At 40.4% G+C, this 19,727-nt stretch overlaps 1 protein-coding gene and 1 long non-coding RNA gene across 3 annotated transcripts in view; one reads left to right on the top strand and one right to left on the bottom strand.

Moving 5' to 3' along the window:
• agmo (alkylglycerol monooxygenase) overlaps positions 1 to 15,590 on the top strand; it is a 43,234-nt gene extending 27,644 nt beyond the window's left edge. The window contains exons 11-13 of one of the 2 annotated variants that reach the window (XM_061222965.1): positions 2,815 to 2,897; positions 3,011 to 3,110; positions 15,334 to 15,590. In XM_061222965.1, coding sequence (XP_061078949.1) covers positions 2,815 to 2,897; positions 3,011 to 3,110; positions 15,334 to 15,414 — 264 coding nt within the window. In that variant the 3' untranslated portion in view covers positions 15,415 to 15,590. Of the gene's footprint in view, positions 1 to 2,814; positions 2,898 to 3,010; positions 3,111 to 11,284; positions 11,411 to 15,333 lie in introns of those variants that run through there. The other variant, XM_061222973.1, reaches the window with a different exon arrangement.
• Positions 5,982 to 8,567, bottom strand: LOC133121762 (uncharacterized). Its single transcript, XR_009708043.1, has 3 exons — positions 8,203 to 8,567; positions 7,569 to 7,639; positions 5,982 to 6,204 (listed from the first exon to the last, which is right to left on the bottom strand). It is a non-coding gene; the product is annotated as an uncharacterized LOC133121762 (long non-coding RNA).
• Positions 15,591 to 19,727: the final 4,137 nt, after the last annotated feature.

Raw genomic sequence — 19,727 nt, 5'->3', positions numbered from 1 at the left:
TTCCTGTGATTCGTACCTCCATGGTGTTCCCTTCAGTTGTGGCTCATGGAGGAGTATTCTGAGGGGGAAGAATTCCCTGCTGCCGCGAGCAAATGAATCAGCCGCCGGTGGTCCGACAGTAAATGCAAATGTCTTAATTGTCAAGTCAACCAGCTCTTGTCCAAACAACCTCCAGGATACATCAATCAAAGTTTTCTGGGTAGAATAACAAAGTACAGCTTTGGGTTATATGATAAATAACAGCCATGTATGTATTTATACACACAGTGTGCCTCTCTCTATAGTGGCATATATTGGCACTGTGGATGGTTCTAATATATGTTGGTAAAAAACTATAAAAACATTTGTATTTTAAGTAAACCAAGTTACCTTTTAAAGGAATCACTCATACACTAGTGAATATACCACTGTCTCCTGCACAGTATAATTAACTTCATGTACATTCGTGTACATTAAACCAAGTATGGTTCCAAGAAAAAAATATATATAACCAAAGGCACATATTTGGTTGGATGTACAAAGCATTTGAAAATTTGTGTTGCGCTTGGTGTGTAGTATTTCCAGCTTAATATGATCCCTGGGGTTTTCATTGAAATATGTTTTTTATCTTTATCCAGAAAACTCAAAACATCATTTTGAATTAGTTAGATGGACGTGCTAAATGATTTTATGTAAACTATTGCATATTTTTCAGAAAGCAGTCATGCAGTTGGTTCCTTTTTAAAGAATGAGTGTGCCACATTCTCCATTTTGGAATTTTTGGTATCTAGATTCGACAATGCCAAGTAAAATTCTCATCCGTTTGATCAAAATGATAGCAATAATGATGATGAAAAAACATCAATCTCTACATCCCTGTGGACTTCGACATAACTCAAGAAGTCATGCAGTCCACAGTAAATGTAAATAAAGCAGCGAGCAGATGTTCATTTTTTTCACTCTGTACTGTCGAAGAAATAAGATCTAGGAACAAATTGAAAATTAGCGCACTGAAAGGATATGGTAATCAAAGCATATTTTCCAGCTTTTCTCTCTGCTGTCTCTGAATGCTGTCCAAGTTGTGGCAGCCGTTGTTTTGGAAATCCTTCCCCTCGGAAAGTTGGAATCTGCCAGAGATTGGTCCCGCCACACATCTGACACTTGAAAGAATACAGTAGTTACATCAGGAACATTGAAGCCCCTCAGATGATGGTGTCCCTGAGTGGATGGGGTGGGGGTGACCATTTCTGAGCTGTGACAGTGTTTCCCAGTAGCCTCCTGAAAACTGTGGACTCAGCGCTTTCCTGTCCAAACTTAGCAGACAGCAGTCACCTCATGGTGCCTTTCCCACACTGTCTACCCCAATAGGGGACCGATGATTTTAGTTCTTTTTTTAGTACTCTCATATTTTCTCATTTCTGTATCTCTCCAAAGACAAGTAGATAGCATAAATTTGTTGGTACTGTTGTCCTTAGGGGTTTTCTCTGTCTCTCTGCTTATCTCCTAGTCTCTCTCTATTGGTCTCTCCAAATCAACAGAGAGCAGCAAGGATCTTTTAGGGAGTACTGGTCTGCAATATCTGACTCATCGTTAGGTCAGCAGGGGTGAAGTGGTGGGGATTTTGACCAGAGGGTCTTTTAGGGTCTTCTTCTTGAGTAAATATTCAGTTTTAAAGAAAAATATTATCATAACAAATCAGTAAAAAGAAAAAAAAACATTTGTCTGTGAATAGCCATACGATTTTCAGGTTGGTCTGAGAAGCAACTGGAGTGCTACATGTTTTTCTAAACATAATTCATTTGGCTGGGCTTGTTTTCAATAAAAGTTTATGGATCATGTAAAGATTGAAACAAGGCTATTTCCTCTTCTGATGAAACATGTTAACCTACCATAGTCAAAACATTTTATAACAATCTCCACAGAGATATTTAAGATGTTATTTAATTGATGTTCTATTGCTTACATGTTTATTCTTGGCATTTTCACTACGTTCTGTACTTTCTCATGCACTCCCTTGTATTGTGGGGTCTTTGATTTGTTGAAAGTACATCCTTGTTCACCACACAAAGACTAGCTAGCTTGATGATCTGACTGTGCTCCAGTTGTTTTTGTGAAAGTATTGAATGCAGGGTGAGAGTGTGGAGCAGTTGTCAGAACAGCGACTAGTGAAGGCTAGTTCAGTGGTGTGGACCAGTAGTTAGGGCAGCAGTGAGGAGCAGTGGCCAGGGCAGCAATGTGGAGCATTGGTCGAGGGAGCAGTATGGAACAGTGGTCGGGGCAGCAGTAATGGGCAATAGTCAGGACAGCTGTATGAAGCAGTGGTCAGAACAGCAGTAAGGAGCGGTGGTCAGGGCAGCAGTATGGAGCAGTGGTCAGGGCAGTAGTGTGGAGCAGTGGTCAGGGCAGCAGTATGGAGCAGTGGTCAGGGCAGCAGTGTGGAGCAGTGGTCAGGGCAGCAGTATGGAGCAGTGGTCAGGGCAGCAGTGTGGAGCAGTGGTCAGGGCAGTAGTGTGGAGCAGTGGTCAGGGCAGCAGTATGGAGCAGTGGTCAGGGCAGCAGTGTGGAGCAGTGGTCAGGGCAGCAGTATGGAGCAGTGGTCAGGGCAGCAGTGTGGAGCAGTGGTCAGGGCAGCAGTAAGGAGCAGTAGTCAGTGCAGCACAATGGAGCAGTGGTCAGGGCAGCACAATGGAGCAGTGGTCAGGGCAGCACAATGGAGCAGTGGTCAGGGAATGATGTTGTGGAAGGGAGCTGATGCAGGTGGGATGTCTGGTATTAAACAATGTGGCTATTTAAACAACAAACAAATCAGTGTTTCTTTTTTTTTCTCCTACATAGATACTCTCCCAACAGACCCTGCTTTTGTTGGCTGGCTACATCATACTAACATTGACCTCCCTAGGCCTACTCATTGAACAGAGGTACATACATGTCCTCTCTATGTCTCTCTGTCTGTCTTTGTCTTTCTCTATTTCTCTCTTTCAAATACTGGTAGAACCTTTACATCATTACAGTTGAGTGTATTTCTCTGCAGGCCAAAGGCAGCTGTGCTGGAGATGTTCCGGTGTGCCTTGTTCCTGGCACTTTGCAGATTTGGTTTTGTAAAGCCGGCTGTACCATCCATGGTCATTGAGGTAGGTGACTTTCTCTTCCGATGCAAACATTGGAACAAACCTTTTGTATAGTTTGTGCGAGCCACACTAACCTATCCTGAGATCCCAGTTTGCAACAGTTCACATGGCAATACTAATTTTGTGTTCAATTCTATTTGTGGATTCACTGGAATATATTTGTTTCTGTAACTGTGCAGCTGGAGGAAAGCGAGGCCCTTGAGTCATTACCAGAAAAAAGTCTGCCAAATTCATGTCACCCAGAGATTTGAGAAGGGCACTGACATCTCATGAATTCAGGGTTTGGGAACATTCAACATAATCTCCTGCAGTAATACGATTCTGCCAGTTTTCTAGAGCAAATATTAAACCATAACTAAGCCATAATTTCAGCCTTTAAATGGTTTTGTTACAACAAGGAAAAAAGCAAATGCAGCTATTTCATCCAAGTAATACAACTCTTTTGGAAGTTGTAGGTGTATGTCACTTCCCATAAAGGGGTCCGCTAAGCAGATGCACGGTATTGAAATGACTTGGCTGCTCGTGAGCAGTGCCGGCCGCCGGCCTGATTGCGCATGTTTGACTGGCAGCCTTTATTTCCATTAGGCCGAGGGAGAGCTCCGGCTCAGTCGTAAAGCTCTGTGGACAAAGTCGCTTTGCATTCAGGTGTGACAGGGTGTGGAGGGGGGGTGTGACACCGCGGGGCCCCACGGGTGTGTGTGTGTGCGTGTGTGTGCGTGTGTGGGTGTGTGTGTATGTGTGTGTGTTCGCGTGTGCATGCGTGTGTGTGCGTGCGGGTGTGTGCGTGTGCGTGTGTGGGTGTGTGTATATGTGTGTGTGTGTTCGCGTGTACATGCGTGTGTGTGCATGCGGGTGTGTGTGTGTGTGTGTGTGTGTATGTGTGTGTGCGTGCGTGTGTGTGCGTGTGTGGGTGTGTGTGTATGTGTGTGTGTGTTCGCGTGTGCATGTGTGTGTGTGCATGCGGGTGTGTGTGTGTGTGTATGTGTGTATGTGTGTGTGTGTGTGTGTGCGTGTGTGCGTGTGTGGGTGTGTGTATATGTGTGTGTGTGTTTGCGCGTGCACGCGCGTGTGTGTGTCTGTGTGTGTGTGCGCCCACGTGTGTGTGTGTGTATGTGTGTGCGCGCGCCCACGTGTGTGTGTGTGTGTGCGCGCGAGCTGGCTCTGGTTCCATCGCCTCAGGCCCGTGATGTATGAGTCCAGATGCACGACCCAATTGACCATAAAATTGCTGTGCGTTTCTGGCACGGCTTCGGAACTGCAGATCGCCGCTGACCTCTCATTACTCCCCCTCGCCTCCCTGCCATCGCTGCTAAACCTAAAGAAACACACTGCTGGAATCAATTAGAGATGTCTGCTGCTAACTAGAGAGGGCTGATGAGATTTGCACGTGAGCTCTGAATCGCTCCCTTTATTGTATTACAGCCCATCTGCTTGCTCAGGTGTTGAAAACTTGTGATTTTTTCCCTCTGGGATTTATTTATAACAGTAGAAACATTTTAAATCAGTATCTGTCTTAAGGGAAATTAGTGCATGTATACAGTACTGTTAAAGTTTGTTCTTCCAGATAATTACTGTACTTCTGGGCATGCTTTTTTTGAGACTTTGCAGTTTATGTTCAAACATTTAATATAGGTGTATTCTTTCCATCTCATCAGCATAGCCTAGTGTCATGTGGTCTTAAATTTAGCCTTCATCGTAATCAGTTATGTTGTGTACTTTTTGGATCACGGTCATCTTTTGAAAAGATACCCACAAAGTATTTTTTTATATTTCAAATAAATGTTAGACAAATACCAGTTAGCAGGTGAGACAGTGTACAGTGCACATAGGAATATAATGACTTTCTGCAGGCAGATCCTAAGACTGAGTTCATAGTGTGGCCCATTACCAAGGTTAAAATAATAAGGCAAAGATTTTCCAGTGACTGATGTGAGCGGCCAAGGCTTTTGTTTCAAGGTAGGTGTTTTGAAGTCGTTCCAATCGATTAACGGGGGCTTAAAATAAGAAAAAGAAACAGTTGAATTTAATTGCACTCATACAAAAAAAAAAGTGTGGCAATGCGCTTAGGCCAGGTTTGTGTGATATACGGCACCCTTAAAGTGTGCCCTGGTATTTATTATCGTGCAGGAGATTTCCCTTGTAAAGCAGCAGGCCTCACCAGTAAAGCCACACGGCACTGCTCTCCCCTCTGAGGGCACACATGGGGCCCATGCTGGACTGGGGGCATGTGAGTGGACTAATGATGTTCCACACGGTCCTGGCGGGGCGTTTGAAGGCTACAGGAGCGTGGTACCGGGGAGCCCCAGACTTTGCATATCCCACAGCAATTACCCAACCACTCTTGGGTTTCTGGCGGCGAACCCACTGTTGAAGTCATCGCGGTTTAAGTGGACGGCTAATAAAACTACACCTGTCTCCTGGTGTAAAACGAGTCTTTAATGTTGGTACTTTGAACTGCTATTCAGAGGCCTGTGGTGTTAACGAAAAGCTGTTATGATTTATTTCCTCCCATAGTCACTGTCTGAGTAGCGATGCACTCTCTCCAGGCACTGATCAGGTGCAGTGAATTGCTGTCATTTGCACTTTTCCACACGGAGAAAACCCTTTTTGTGAGAAATCTATAAATGTGAGAAGCATCTAATCGTATGGGGATTTTTTCTTTGCAATATTCAGACCTGTCTGTGCCACATCAGTGTTGATATTTGAATTCCTGTGCTTTTTTGCCATTCTGCATTTTCGACTTTCCAAACTGGTCTCGTGCAGCCATACTGGGGTATGACCTGGGTGAAAAGACAACAGTTCTGTTCCACGCAAGGAACAGAGGAGGTTAAAGCAATATTATCAAGTTCACATACACACATACAAACCGTCCAGTGTTTATTTGTTTAAAAATACTTGACAACTTCACCAATGACTTTTCAATGACTTTTGTCTTCAGCTTGTCAGAGATGAGCAAATGAATGGAGAAACAGTGACATCACTCAAGGAGGATAGAGGATCATTTCAGGGTCTGGAAACTAAAAAAAAAAAAAGATGACATCATCTGGAAGCGTGGAGGGATGCAGAGGAAATCTCATCTTTCCCTAAAGTGAGGGGTCTGAAACAGAAAAGTGTGGAGTAATTACAGTTTTCCTGAAGTAAACACATTCAAGTGCTGCCTGCGCTGCACTCCGTGTGGAATCTGTGGAGAATTGTGTCATTGCAGGGACCCTCAATTGTTGTTTTTTTAATTTATTTTCAATTGCAATGAAAATTGCTGGATTATAGTCCCAGACTCTCTACTTTATCATTTTGTGAAAGGTGATGAAATAATCAGATCTAAAGGTAATCCTTATGCAATTCCACCTCCTGTTATTTTGCAGTCCAGGGATTAAGAAGGAAGTTACAGGAAGTTGGTCACAGGAAGCACATGCTTGATTGCCTCTGGGCAGTGATGTGAGCAGTTCCCATATGACTCATTAGACCGAATGGAGAAGGAGAATGAATATAAATTAAATCCCATGTTAAGAATTAACAGCAGCAGTTGATCGCTGTTTTGCTTTCCAGTTTTAAACTGGAAAATGTATTAAGTCAATCATCAAATCACATTTTGCATCATATTTTTTGTTCATTTTTTGTTCGTGATCATGTCTAAGGAGTCAAGTATGTACTGTACCTCAGGTTTGTACATGAAACATTATTGAAAAGATGAATTATTGGGTGCTTGCTTTCAAAATCTCTTGATTGATACCATCATCTGCAAAACCTTAACACTGGACACTGCATTTGAATACATGTTGTCTAATGTTTAGCACCTGCAAGTATTAATGGCTAAACCTGTGATAGGAGCCTAGCTGTTCAGTCGCATCCCTTTTCAGGATTCAGTTGTTCTTGTTCTCACCAATTTAAGCAGAGGATCACTCATTTTCTCTCTAACCATCTTGCTCTTCTTATGTCTGAGAAACATCCCTGAGTTCCAGTCATAAACAGCTGCCATACCATTCTTAATATTCTTAATGCCATACCATTCTCAAGATCTGGGAGAAGCAAAATTCTATATTCCGATAACATGTGCTGTATATAGCACTGTATATTATCTTTATTTTAGATGAGAGGGACCACACTTGATAAAACACTATCGCAGTTTCTTAGAAAGCTGCACATTGTTTGCAGATTTACAGTGCAGCCACTTTGCATTTATCATTTGATTGCTTGCTATGTGGAATATATTGAACCACATCTCCCTCACTGAGCTCTCTTGGGCCGCTCCCATAGCAGCCGGACACATTCGTGTTTGCCTTTCTGTGAGTTGAATGATGAGCCCTCGGGGCATAATTGTAGTATAAATAAACAGATTACTCAGTTCTTTGCTCCAGACAGCGTGGTTTGGCTTTTGGTCAGAGCAGTCAACTCTACCACTGAGAGCCTATATACTGTAGCCTGTAGTATCTTGTCACGAAAAATTAAAACGAGCTTAATCACCTCTACTCAGGGGTTCCTAAACTGTGAGCGTCAAGCCCATGTGGGGTCACCGGATTTGAAGATGGGGTTGCCTGAAAATGTAGAAAAAAATAAAACTTTTTTGTCTCCTTCAAATGTGAATGCAGGCTATTACATGTCGAGCATCACAATGACCCTGTACTATAATTCAGCAATGAGGCATGAGAGGCTGTGGTGGAGTGCCAGTCACAGCTAAAGGGTGCAGGCAGATGGCATGCGTGTGTGGGTGCAGTGTTGGGGCTGCATACATTTGTATGAAAACGTGCATTTGGGGTCGCATCGGAAAAAAGTTTGAGAACCCCTGCCTTAAAAGAACAGGGCATAGTTTATTTTTAAAGGGATTCAAAAGACATGAGAAATAAGGCCAACCTAATCTGATATTCATCTGTTAAACTGTCTGAAGTGCCCATTTCAAATCAAATCTGCTTGTTGTGGCATAATACGATCAGTGTTCAGTTTCTTCATGTTTGTCATAGTTATGAAAAAGCAAAGTCTAAAGTATTGTGGTTGGATATACACACTGAAATGACTGTAAGCCTTTAATGAAGAAAGGGGTTGGATGCTTTAGATTACTGCCAGTGTTAAATTCAATTGAAACAAAGAAAAGCCACAATACCTTGTTGGACAAAATTTTCCATCCCAGAACAGTCACCTGTGAAAAGAAAAATATTTTGTTGGCATCTTCCCTTCCCTGCCCCCAGTGCTACTTGTAGGTAGCCTAAGTAAAGATGGTGGGAGAGAGGTCTTCCGCCCTGGGTCTGTTCTGGATCCTGCCTCAGCCCTAGAGAGGACGTTACGAGTGTGGAGGCTTCAGGTTGCTAAGCAGGCAGAGGAGAGGAGCGATAGGTTGCTTACAGGTCCCCGGGGAGCCATCGGTCTTCGCCGTTCTCTTTGGAATCCCATTGAACTGATTTACAGAAACTCAGGGGAGATGGCTCTCCACAGATCCAGCGTCCCCTGATTGCACCATCAAAGCACGGAGGATTCCATTTTGCAAGGCAGATGTCCTCCCCTTGATTTATTTTTTTCATCCCTTGTTTTTGGCTCGGGTCCCTCTACTGTTGCCAACTTTCCGTGTGCACTCCCCCACCCCTTATTCCTTCCCCCCCCCCCAAAAAAAAAAAAATTGACCCCCTCTACCCTTTCCGTAACCAAGCCCATGAGAAGCCAGCCTATGTATCAGAGAGGTGCTGTTTTTATTCATGGTTCCAGACGCTTACGTTGCATTCTTTTTTTAAATGGCTCTTGCTGTATAAAATGGTATGATGTCAACATGGACGATGATTTATTTGCTTGATGCTGTTCAGAAAAGTGAGAATAGAATGTTGTCCCCCCTGACTCCCTTGGTGAGGAGGAGGGGGTTGGGGGGGCAATATTCTATTTCTCAAGCCTTCTAAATGACACTTTATGTGGCTTTGAAAATGTGTAGTTGTGTTAAATCAAAAACATATACGCTGATATAGTTCATCACATTAATTGCCCACATGTTAATAACAGAAGTTTTTAAGACTTGCAGACAGAAATATAACTTTCTTTTTACTTGTAATACCTCCTTCAATTTCTTTACCTCCTTTGGACTGAATTTGCTATCTGCAAAGTCTGTGGGACTATCAACCCTTACATAATTCGTCTGACAAAGTAAATATGTTTTGTGGATAGTCTGTCCCAAATAGTCTGTCTCAATATTCCACTCTTGCTGTAGGACTCTGTTCTTAAAACTTGTGTTCTGATAGATATCTTGTGGGCATTATACACAGAAAAATCCAAATAAACATTGCAGTTAAAGTAGATTACGTTCATTCACACACAAGTGTGATACCATTGGAACTGACTCCACGGAGTTGGTGTCAAATCCCTCTGCCTTGATTAACTAGAGTGTGGCAATCTGTTTTTTGCATTAGAGGCATACAAATCAAGTAGGGTAAGCAAGGATATCTTCCTCACAGTCGTGGTGAGTGTTAGTTTTGGAAAGTTCTGTGCTTCCCATTTTAACACCCCACTTAGAAGCAGTCTCGGGCTATGTAGCCTGATGCTATGCCTACTGAATTCCAAAACCAAAAACAAAGCCCCTCCCCCTCACAGCTCAGATCTCATTTTTTCACATCTAACAACTTGAGCCTGAACAGCAATAATAAATGTCACTTGCCGTTACCATAACAGTAATATCATGTTTCATACATAAGTGTTTATTTCTCTGTCACGTAGGAAACAGAGGATTTTTTTTTTTGTAAAATGATATTGGACTGGCCACATTTTAGGCATTCAAATTTCATGAGGCCTAAATAACAGAAAAAATTGTCTGAATATATTTCGATATGAACAATTACTTTGCAGTTGTTTATTGTAATGCTGTTATCTATGTGCAATAATTATATGATTACTTCCCGGAAAGACCTAAATTAATGAAACAAGCACAATCAAAATGGAAAAGTGCACAGCAAATGTGTAAGCAAGCCATACGAGAAACTGTACAGTATGGCTTTCACATTGTGCTAAACCTGTATTGGCCAAAATGCATCACTGCCTATTGCACAGTAGTTTCCCATTCATAACACCAACCTACGGCAAAAAGAGAGGATATTTTAAAAAACAATGCCTCTGATTTTCCACATAAGGAAGAGCTATATAAGAACCATACTCTGCACAGTAGCATACGCTGTACACATTGCAAGGCTGAGGCAACATTACTCACACAAACCTACAGAGGGATGAACCTTAATGCATTTCAACCATTGCTTCATTTTAATACATCCAGAACTGAATGTGTTAGTGTTTACACCCACAGCCAGACAGAACCCTGAACAGATAAAATCTTGCCTTGCTCTTTCCCCTGTTCATTATATTCAGCAACTGCAATCATATGTAGGAAGCTGTATTTAATTCATGCTAAATCCATGAATATTTTCAAGGAGCTAGCTAGCTTAGCTATAATGCCCAATATGTTTGCTGCTGTTCTTTAATGGTGATTTGTGCTAACTAAATATGTGATCTATTTGGCAATAAGCACGGTAATAGTCGGGTCTATGCATGGCTTTTTGCAAAAATGTTGATGTTAAATTAGTGGCTCTAATAATTCTGTAGTGCAAAGGCTTTTTTTTCTTGTGCCATAAGAGATAGTTTCTTGTGCCATAAGAGATAGTTTTATAAATCACACTCAATTATATATTTATAAATGTCTAACTCCCAGGAACAGACATCTGCTTACCTTTACTGCAGCAGAGTGATTGGAAATGTAAAAGGGTATGTTGTCAACTTAACGGCCTTGGCTCTCCTGGCAAATTAAGGTAATTTCTATGATATTGAGATGCAGGTCCTGGAGTAATGGCAAGGGTAACAAAGAGAGAGATGGTGCACTTCAGAACTACCAGAAATGTGTGAGGATATAGTAAAGCGAACTGTTGAAGTCTGCCTGGTTTTGGTAAGGGAACACTGGACCCAGCCGAGGGTTCTGCGGAGTGAAATCTCCCTGGCTCCAGTAGAGGGAGCTGTGTCCAGCAGATGTTGAGCAGGCCCTCAGTAGGCAGAGTGTGTTGCCTAATGTGTAGGCAACCATATGGACAGGGAGGTTTGGAAACATCCCATTACAAGTCATATATCACAAGGCTGACAGCGCCGATTCAGGCTTGTTTTCATTTCAATCAGGAGTGCAGCTGCTCAGAGGACTCACAGCTCAGCCACATTAACCCTCTCCTCCCCAGGAAGTCCACACGCTTCGCATTTCCTGCTCACACGGACGGGGCATCTGGCTGATGATAACGTGACTTCTGCCCTGACATTCAGCCTAAATGTCATGGAGTCCACTCCAGATTGTATTTTTAATGAGGGTTATACACACACAAGAAGCACTTTATTATTGCAAAAATTGTTGAAATATCATCTTTTTTCTACACATGTTGGTGCGTAAATCGTATGTACAGGACTAAAAGTGTTTCCATTTTGTTGTGGATATATTTTTGATATAATTTTTTCTCTGTGACCCTTAGCGTTATTTGTCTTTTTTAGAGATTTCAGTCTTCCGTAAATCATGAATATGTCATTTTTATGTAAAAACATACAGCATTCCGTTTAGCTTGATGAGTTGTATTTTGTTTTCTGCCATTCACTTTTTTGGTTCAGTGGAATCATGCTGAAGGAAATGCATGTGCTGCAAAATTCCCCAGAGGAGATTTTTGGAAAGCGGTGCTTTCTGCATTTCATGGAAATGACAACCTCAAACTGCGAACAGCGTGGTCCCACTTTTACAGTCACACAATGCACTTGGAAAAGACATACAGTCTTCTCATGCAAGCTTCTTTCTTTCTGCTCTTACGGTTAAAAAAAAAATCCCCCTTCATTTTTAATAAAACTTTCAACTGACTAAAGTAGGTTTGTAATATTCTGTTAGGATATTTTGCCCTTCTCCATGGAATCACACGGACAACTTCACTTAAGAGTTTTCAGGTTTAATATAATACAATAGGGAGAGACAAACATAGAGCATTTGGGCAGTCCGTTTTGATAATATCTCTACCCGACTGGTGTGTGTGGTCTGCTAAAATACAGTTCACAGTCATACATGTGAAAAGGATGCACCATGGCTAGCTGGAGACAACTATTTTACGTGGGAGCCTCGGATTAACCTTTTCAGCAAGAATGTGTTATATCCCTTGCTACAGACAAGGTTTTACACCTAGATAGGCAAGGTACCGGAAATAGTGTCAAATGAATACACATACACTCACAGAGCCCTTTATTATTTTTACTTTATTACACCTACTTATTAATGCGATTATCTAATCAGCCAATTGTGTGGCAGCCGTGCAATGCATACAATCATGTAGATACGGGTCAGGAGCTTCAGTTAATGTTCACATCAACCATCAGAATGGGGGAAAAATGATCTAAGTGACTTGTGGAATGATTGTTGGTGGCAGACAGGGTGGTTTGAGTCACTCAGAAATTGCTGATCTCCTGGGATTTTTACGCACACTAGTGTCTAGAGTTTCCAAAGAATGGTACAAAAAACAAAAAAAACAAACAAAAAAAAAATCCAGTGAGCAGCAGTTCTGTGGACAGAAACGCCTTGTTAATGAGAGATGTCAGAGGAGAATGGCCAGTCTGGTCAAAGCTGACAGGAAGGTGATAGGATTGCAAATAACCACACATTACAACAGTGGTATGCAGAAGAGCATCTCTGAACACACAATGAATCATAACTCTAAGTGGATAGGCTATAGCAGTAGAAGTCTAAAAAATAAGTAATAAATACCTAATGAAGTGCTCACTGAGTGTATATATTTGTACTGTTTGCATTTCTGTGGGAACCTCGGATGAACCATTTTTAGAAAGAATGTGTTATATCCCTTGCTGCTACAGAGACAGGCAGGCTACAGAGAATGGTGTAAAATGAATACAAAACATATGTTTGAGGTACTGGTACAACTAGCAGTAGTAAAAACTGGGAACCTGTCACTGGCGAGGGAGTACAGTTGCACTTACAGTAAAAAAATTGTGCGGGTAAAAGTTGTGCTGTTCAATGTGCCCTGAGTATGCAAACAAAATCCTCTCACACTCTATACAACACTTCTTAACACTTCTGCTTTAGTTTCAACAGCTACTCTCCGTGCTTGTTTTGGATTAATGCTTATTTTGGTGTCAGACATTCAAATGAGAGGCAGAGGAGTTGTAAAGGGTATCTAATATGTGCAGAGCAGTCCAATATCTTTGATATATTGAAGATTTCCATAGATCCAAATATGACCAACTATAAATAATAAATACCATGCAATTTCCTTTCCCTTTCCCAGTATGTGTACCTGTCTGTATCAGTTAGCTATTTTTAATATAACCAATGACAGAAGTAGATTCAGATAGGCAAACCAAATTGATCACTTGCATATGTGACCAAAGCATCACTTTTTTTGAGCACCTTGTGAAAAATGATTCTAATTTGTTTTTAAATTCTAGACCCCAGTCATACACTCACGTTACCCGTCCCTGCCCCTGCAAGCCCGCAGCGGGGAACCCGTTGCTAGGCTAGAACAGGTAGTGAGGGGAGGAAGAGCCGGGACATTCCGGGCCCTGTGCGCTCATTCTCAGAGGAAAACAGCTGCGCCTTCCAAAGGAAACGCTCATTTTTTCCCATCAGGCCACGGCCGTGATAGACAGGGGCCTGGTTTGGCTCCGAGTGCAGGGTAGGATGTAGTTTATGGCCCAGAACACAGAGGAGGAGCTGTTTCGGCAGCACGGCTTTTGGCAGAGCCTCTCGGCATATTCCCGTGGTGACAAATACCACTGACCCGGTGACCCTGAACCAGTGCATCATGGGAGATTAGTTTGCCTCTCTGACCTGTTGCTTTTTTTAAATCTCTAAAAACATTTCCAAAAAACATTTTTGTCTGGCTTTCTGTTTAGCTGTGTTTTATTTTAATTACATATTCACCAAATGCTCAAATTCTGCTTCATCTAGCTTTCAGGTCTTTTGGAGGTCTAACTGAGATGAAGATTATATTCATCATCATTTCTTTAAATCGTACTTGTGCCCTTCAATGACATAATTTAAAATCATATGCGTCAGTGGACTCAATGAATACATTGGTTTTTATTTACTTTAAATGTACTGATAAGGGAAACACCATTAGTTTACAGTGCCGTGAAAAAAGTATTTGCCCCCTACCTGATTTAATCTGCTATTGCACATTTGTTGCACTGAATTGTTTCAGATCATTGTAAATGTTCTGATATTAGTAAAGGAAAGTTCAATAAAACAAGCAAAAAATAATAAAAAATGATTTAATAATGAAAAAGTCTCAAACACCCATATCACCCATATCACAGCCTTGATTACAAACAACCCTGTTGAATCTAAACTAGTGGTCCTCACTCCTGATCCTGGGAAGCTGCAAGTTTTTGCAGGTGAGGTAACTGTGCTTAATTAACTAAGTGCTGAGTAACAACAAGCACCAGGACCACTGACCTAAACCTCACTCACACTGATCCTGACTGTTAAACTGAAGTATTCACAACATTTCTACAAGTAAACTATGCCACAAACAAAAGAAATTCCAGAAGTGATGAGAAAAAAAGTTGAAATATATCAGTCTGGACAGGGTTACAAAGCCATTTCTAAGGCTCTGTGATTCTACTGAACCAGAGTGAGAGCGATTATCTCCAAATGGAGAACACTTGGAACAGTTGTGAATCTTCCCAGGAGTGGCCTGCCTGCCAAAAGTTTTCAAGGGCGAAGTGACAACTCATCCAGGAAGTCACACAAGATCCCAAAAGAAATTCAGAGAAGTGCAGTCCTCTCTAGCTTCAGCTAAACTCAGTATTCATGACATCAATGCTCGTCTTGGCAAAAAAGCATCTGGATGATCCCCTATCCTTTTCGGCTAATTTCCTATGGACAGATGAGTCAAAAGTGAAACAAAACTAAATATTTATGTTTTGTAGTGACCTAGTCAAAGTCCTGACCCATTAGCCGTTAAATGCTGTGAGTGGGCTAAATGATGAGTGGGCTAAAATTTCTCCACAGCAAATTTCTCCACAGTTTATAAAAAAAGTGTTTTGTGTTTAATATTATATATCTAAATCAATTCAGTGTGACAAATTTGCAGTAATAGAGGACATCAGGAAGATTTTCACAGTTTTTCCACACCACTGTAAATATAAAATGGCAGTTTGCTCATTCTAATTTTTATGACAGCCACTGTGTTGGACAGGTTGATCTGTTAAAGTGTCATGTTAACACATCCATCTGTTTGTATAGGTCTTCCTCTGTCTCTCTGTGCTATACTGGGCCCAGCAGACATTGGGCAAACTGGCCAATGGGAAGAGCAAACAACACTGAAAACACATTGAAAGAAGACTAAAGCTGACTCTCTGCCATCTGTCACAACATGGATTTAATCTGTTTAACTGATTACAAAAATAGAAAATTAGTGTGCACTAAAGTGCAACTGCATTTATCTTGAATTAATATTTGAGCCTCAGCTCGCATGGATGACATACAGTAATTCATGATCATACAGCTTGTACTTTAGAATGTGAGAGTATTGAACTCTTGTTAATTTATGCTCATAATATTTAGCACACATTTTGTATATTTTTTCTTATTTTGAATAAACTATTAAAAAAAAACACCTTTTCAGTCTCAACTACTCTTTAAAAGAATACATTGTGTTACTTTTCAACATACTGTAACACATTTAATATCGTTTTTGGACCACAGTGCATAAGTGCATGACAAACCATAAGTAAAAACTGTTAAATATAGTTGCATACTGTGGCTTTTTAAGTATGAATTAATTGTACATTTTGATGGTTCTTTCATGGGAAAGACTCCCTCTGGTCTATGCTTCTAATGCAGAACACACATTGCTGAGGTGAGGAATTGGAAAATATTATACTGATCACTAGATGGCACCATTGTAACTGAAATATTTTCTACATCATTGTGAACGGTGAGTGCAGCTCTATAATATAACCTAGAATACAAAACAATGAGATTCATTTATCTCTCTCTCTCTCTCTCTCTCTCTTGCTCTTACATTCTCTCCCACACTCACTCTAACCTAAAGAAAAATATAGTATTCAATATTACCTCAGAACAGAGGAGGAATGCTGTATGTCTAGCCTGATGATATATTATTTATAGGTCCTAATTTCAGAAACAAGCTTTGGAAAGGGCCAGCATAATTTAGTGTAACTGATTATTTTTTCTGAGAAACCTATTATGCTTAACATATTAAGCTGTGGCAATTGTCCAAGATTAAAAATCAGGTTCCTCATTGCAGCACTGTTCATTCATTTTCCAATAATAATAATTATTTTTTATCTAATAAAAAATATTTGCTGTCACCCAAAAATTTTGCTGTGCTAATTTTCTTTCTGCACTTTTGATGGAAAATGTCACACATTGGCATGGTGGGGAGAATCATTATCCAAATGTATCCAACATTTCCAAAGCTTACATATGTTAAATAAGGATTTTCAATGAATCTCATTGAATTCAACAATGTTGCATTACTCTAGGGATTAAAACTATAAATATCCCCTAACCTAACCTGCCAGTTTAAAGCTTTGAGGGAGTGTCCTACCACTGAGAGATCTGTGGAGCAGAAACACTCTGTACTTTATTCCAATTTTGTGTCTGAGCAAAAGTTTAAGCAGAACTGTCATGACTCAAATGGATGATTTAGAAACATTAAAGCTACCTATGCTATGTCCAGGGCAGCCTGTAGCCTCATGGCTAAGGTATATGACCGGCACCCAGAAGGTTGGTGTTCGAGCCACGATAAGATCTGCACAGCTGTTGGGCCCTTGAGCAAGACCCTTAACCCCCACATTGCTCCAGGGGAGATTGTCCCTTGCTCAGTCTAATAAACCGCAAGTTGCTTTGGATAAAAGTGTCAGCTAAATAACACATTTATATATCAGTATCATCATTATGCCATACTGGAAAAAGGCATTTGCTAATGAGAAACGCATTTTAATTGACACTGCCAAGAGGAAATAAAACACATTTATAGACTATTTATAATAAATGAAATGATGAAACTATTATAATCAACAATATAAACCTATGCTGCCTACAATGACTTTTTTCTCATGTATTCCCGTAAAATCAACATGGCATTCAGTTGTATTTTAATGTATTTTGTGTAAGCAAGTGTTACTCCTTTCTTGAACATTATTTCCTAGAGTTCAACAGGCACAAAAGCATTACTCCTGTTGATCTGATGTTGTGTATTACTCTATTTGTACAGTCTCTTTTACGAAAGAAAGGGCAGATTCGTCCCCATGACTGCAGCCAGCCTCACGGGGTAGCTAGGCATGTGAAAGCAACATACATTATTAATACAGCAGGTGCTAGGTCCGTCTGTCCTCACATACCTCCCCCAGAGACATTTTGCTTGTGCTGTCATTTTCAAAATGCCATTGTTTATGGACTGCATTCTGAGTAATATATAATCCAAATATCATTTTGCATTATTCTGTTGCCATTATTGCACATTTCAAATAAAGGTATTGTACATCAGGTAAGGGCATACAGGTTTTTTTCCCTAGTGCCAATGGATGCAGATTGCATGCCCAGAAGACCAGGGAAGACCCTTAGAATACCCCATGTTGATCATTGTAGAGAGTGACAGAATAAGCTGACAGGCTGCATTTTCCATTGTGAGGAAGGAAGACCATAGAGTTCTTTACAATACAAAAACTCATTTCTGTACACAGTCAAATTGTAATATCGACCTCCATGACCGACATTGATTAAAGGTCTAACTGATGTCAACATGTTTGGTGGTTTACCTCTAACTGCTAAAAAACCTTTTGCATGATTGATGACACATTTTGATAAACAGACATGTCTATCTGATGCTCAAAGGCTTTCTGATGAAGTTAAAACAAAGCTGAATGTCAAAAGTTGCATAGCACGGCTATTATTTCAATGGACATGGTACAGTATGTAAATGTGTATGCATTAAAATGTTTTCCCTTCTAGGATTGTGGTTGGTGGGTATTGTAAATACAGATTCCACTGGTGGAATGCAGTAATTGTATTTGTGTATTCATATAATATGAATTCATATTACTTATTTCAAAGCTCAAAATGAAAAGGAGGCAGCTGAAATATTTGGTGGCCAATCCACAGATGCAGCAGAACATTTTATGATGTTTATAAATGATTTGTTGTAACAAATCCTCTGGCAGAGCTGAGAAATCAATTCCTTTATTGTTAATGTTTATTTGATGAGATCATTGATGCAACTAATGCAGACAAATCACGAAGGCTGCTGAAAATTTGTGCACAGAATAACTAATATGCTATGTACTTTAGAGTGCACAACAAGGGTTCCAATCCCATTTAACAAATTTCTGCCCTTTAATTACCTCATATCTAGATCATTTGTATAAGCACCAGCTACAGCCACAGACCACAAGTGTATCCTAAAGGTTTTACTGTGCTTATGTACAGTACAGGAGTGAATCAGTACAGTTTATAGAGCTGTCAGAAAACTAAATCTGAGGTCATTGGTTGGAACAAAAATCAGCACACAGACCAGACCTCCAGAACTGTTGGTGTGCACTCCTGCTTTAGGAACTTCCGCGGAGGACAGTATAGTAAATTACACTTTAGGTTATTTTAGATTCAAGTTTTTACATCAAGTAAAAGTCCTCTTAAATGCCAATATCAATGGTACCAATGTGATGTGTGATGAATCCTAGAAATAAATGTTACTTTTTACCACTATGAAAACATAATCATTTTATATGACAGTTTGGTTTGGAGTTTTTCACAAATTTAATTTTTCATTAATTTCACATAGAATTCCAAATTTCCTTGTGTAAATAATCCAAGCTTAGACGACACAGAACCTTCCCACTCATTAGGGTTGCTAAAGGAAACTAAAGTTAATATACTTATAAATATCAAAAAATGCATTAAGTTCAATTAAATTGTATTTTTGTATTTCTCTATGACACTGTCACAAAGATGCCTTACAGTGGAAATACAAAATAAAATCTGGCTAAAAAAAACCAGACTTGATTCCCCAAAAGGATGCAATTGAGGTATAAAATGAGTCAGTGGGAAGAAAAACACTGAAATTGCAGCGACTAAACACTCCCCATTGGTAAATAAATAAATAAATGAAGAAAGAAGTTTGAAAATTAATATGCTATGCCGAGGGGCGGGCTGATGCATCTAAACCTGGCGTGGGCTTGAACCAGTGAATTATAATGTCAATATAATGTAGAGACCTGAGTGGAATATAGAAAGGTCACAGCGTGCAATGCTATGGCAACATATCATTACACGTAGAGACACTTTTATCGAAAGCAACTTGCAGTCAATTAGACTAAGCAGGAGACATTCCCCCCTGGAGCAATGTGGGTTTAAGGGCCTTGCTCAAGGGCCCAACAGCTGTGCAGATCTTATCGTGGTTGTATTGTACTGCCTGCAAAGTTTTTATTTTTAGTATTTTTATCAAATCTGTCTTTAGCTACGTTATTCAGATAAGTTAGTTTGCTAATCTTTTGTTTTTAAGTGCAGTTACCTTATAGAATGGGGGGCATCCACCCTGCCATACTACTCTTTCAGACAGGTGGTGGCACCCCTGCTTTATACTGAATGAGTCTGCCTGAGCAGGAGGGGTTCAA

The sequence above is a fragment of the Conger conger genome, chromosome 1, assembly GCF_963514075.1.
Source record: "Conger conger chromosome 1, fConCon1.1, whole genome shotgun sequence".
Taxonomy (NCBI): domain Eukaryota; kingdom Metazoa; phylum Chordata; class Actinopteri; order Anguilliformes; family Congridae; genus Conger; species Conger conger.
The sequence above is the reverse complement of the archived record's forward strand: the minus strand, read 5'-3'. Positions and strand labels throughout refer to the sequence as shown.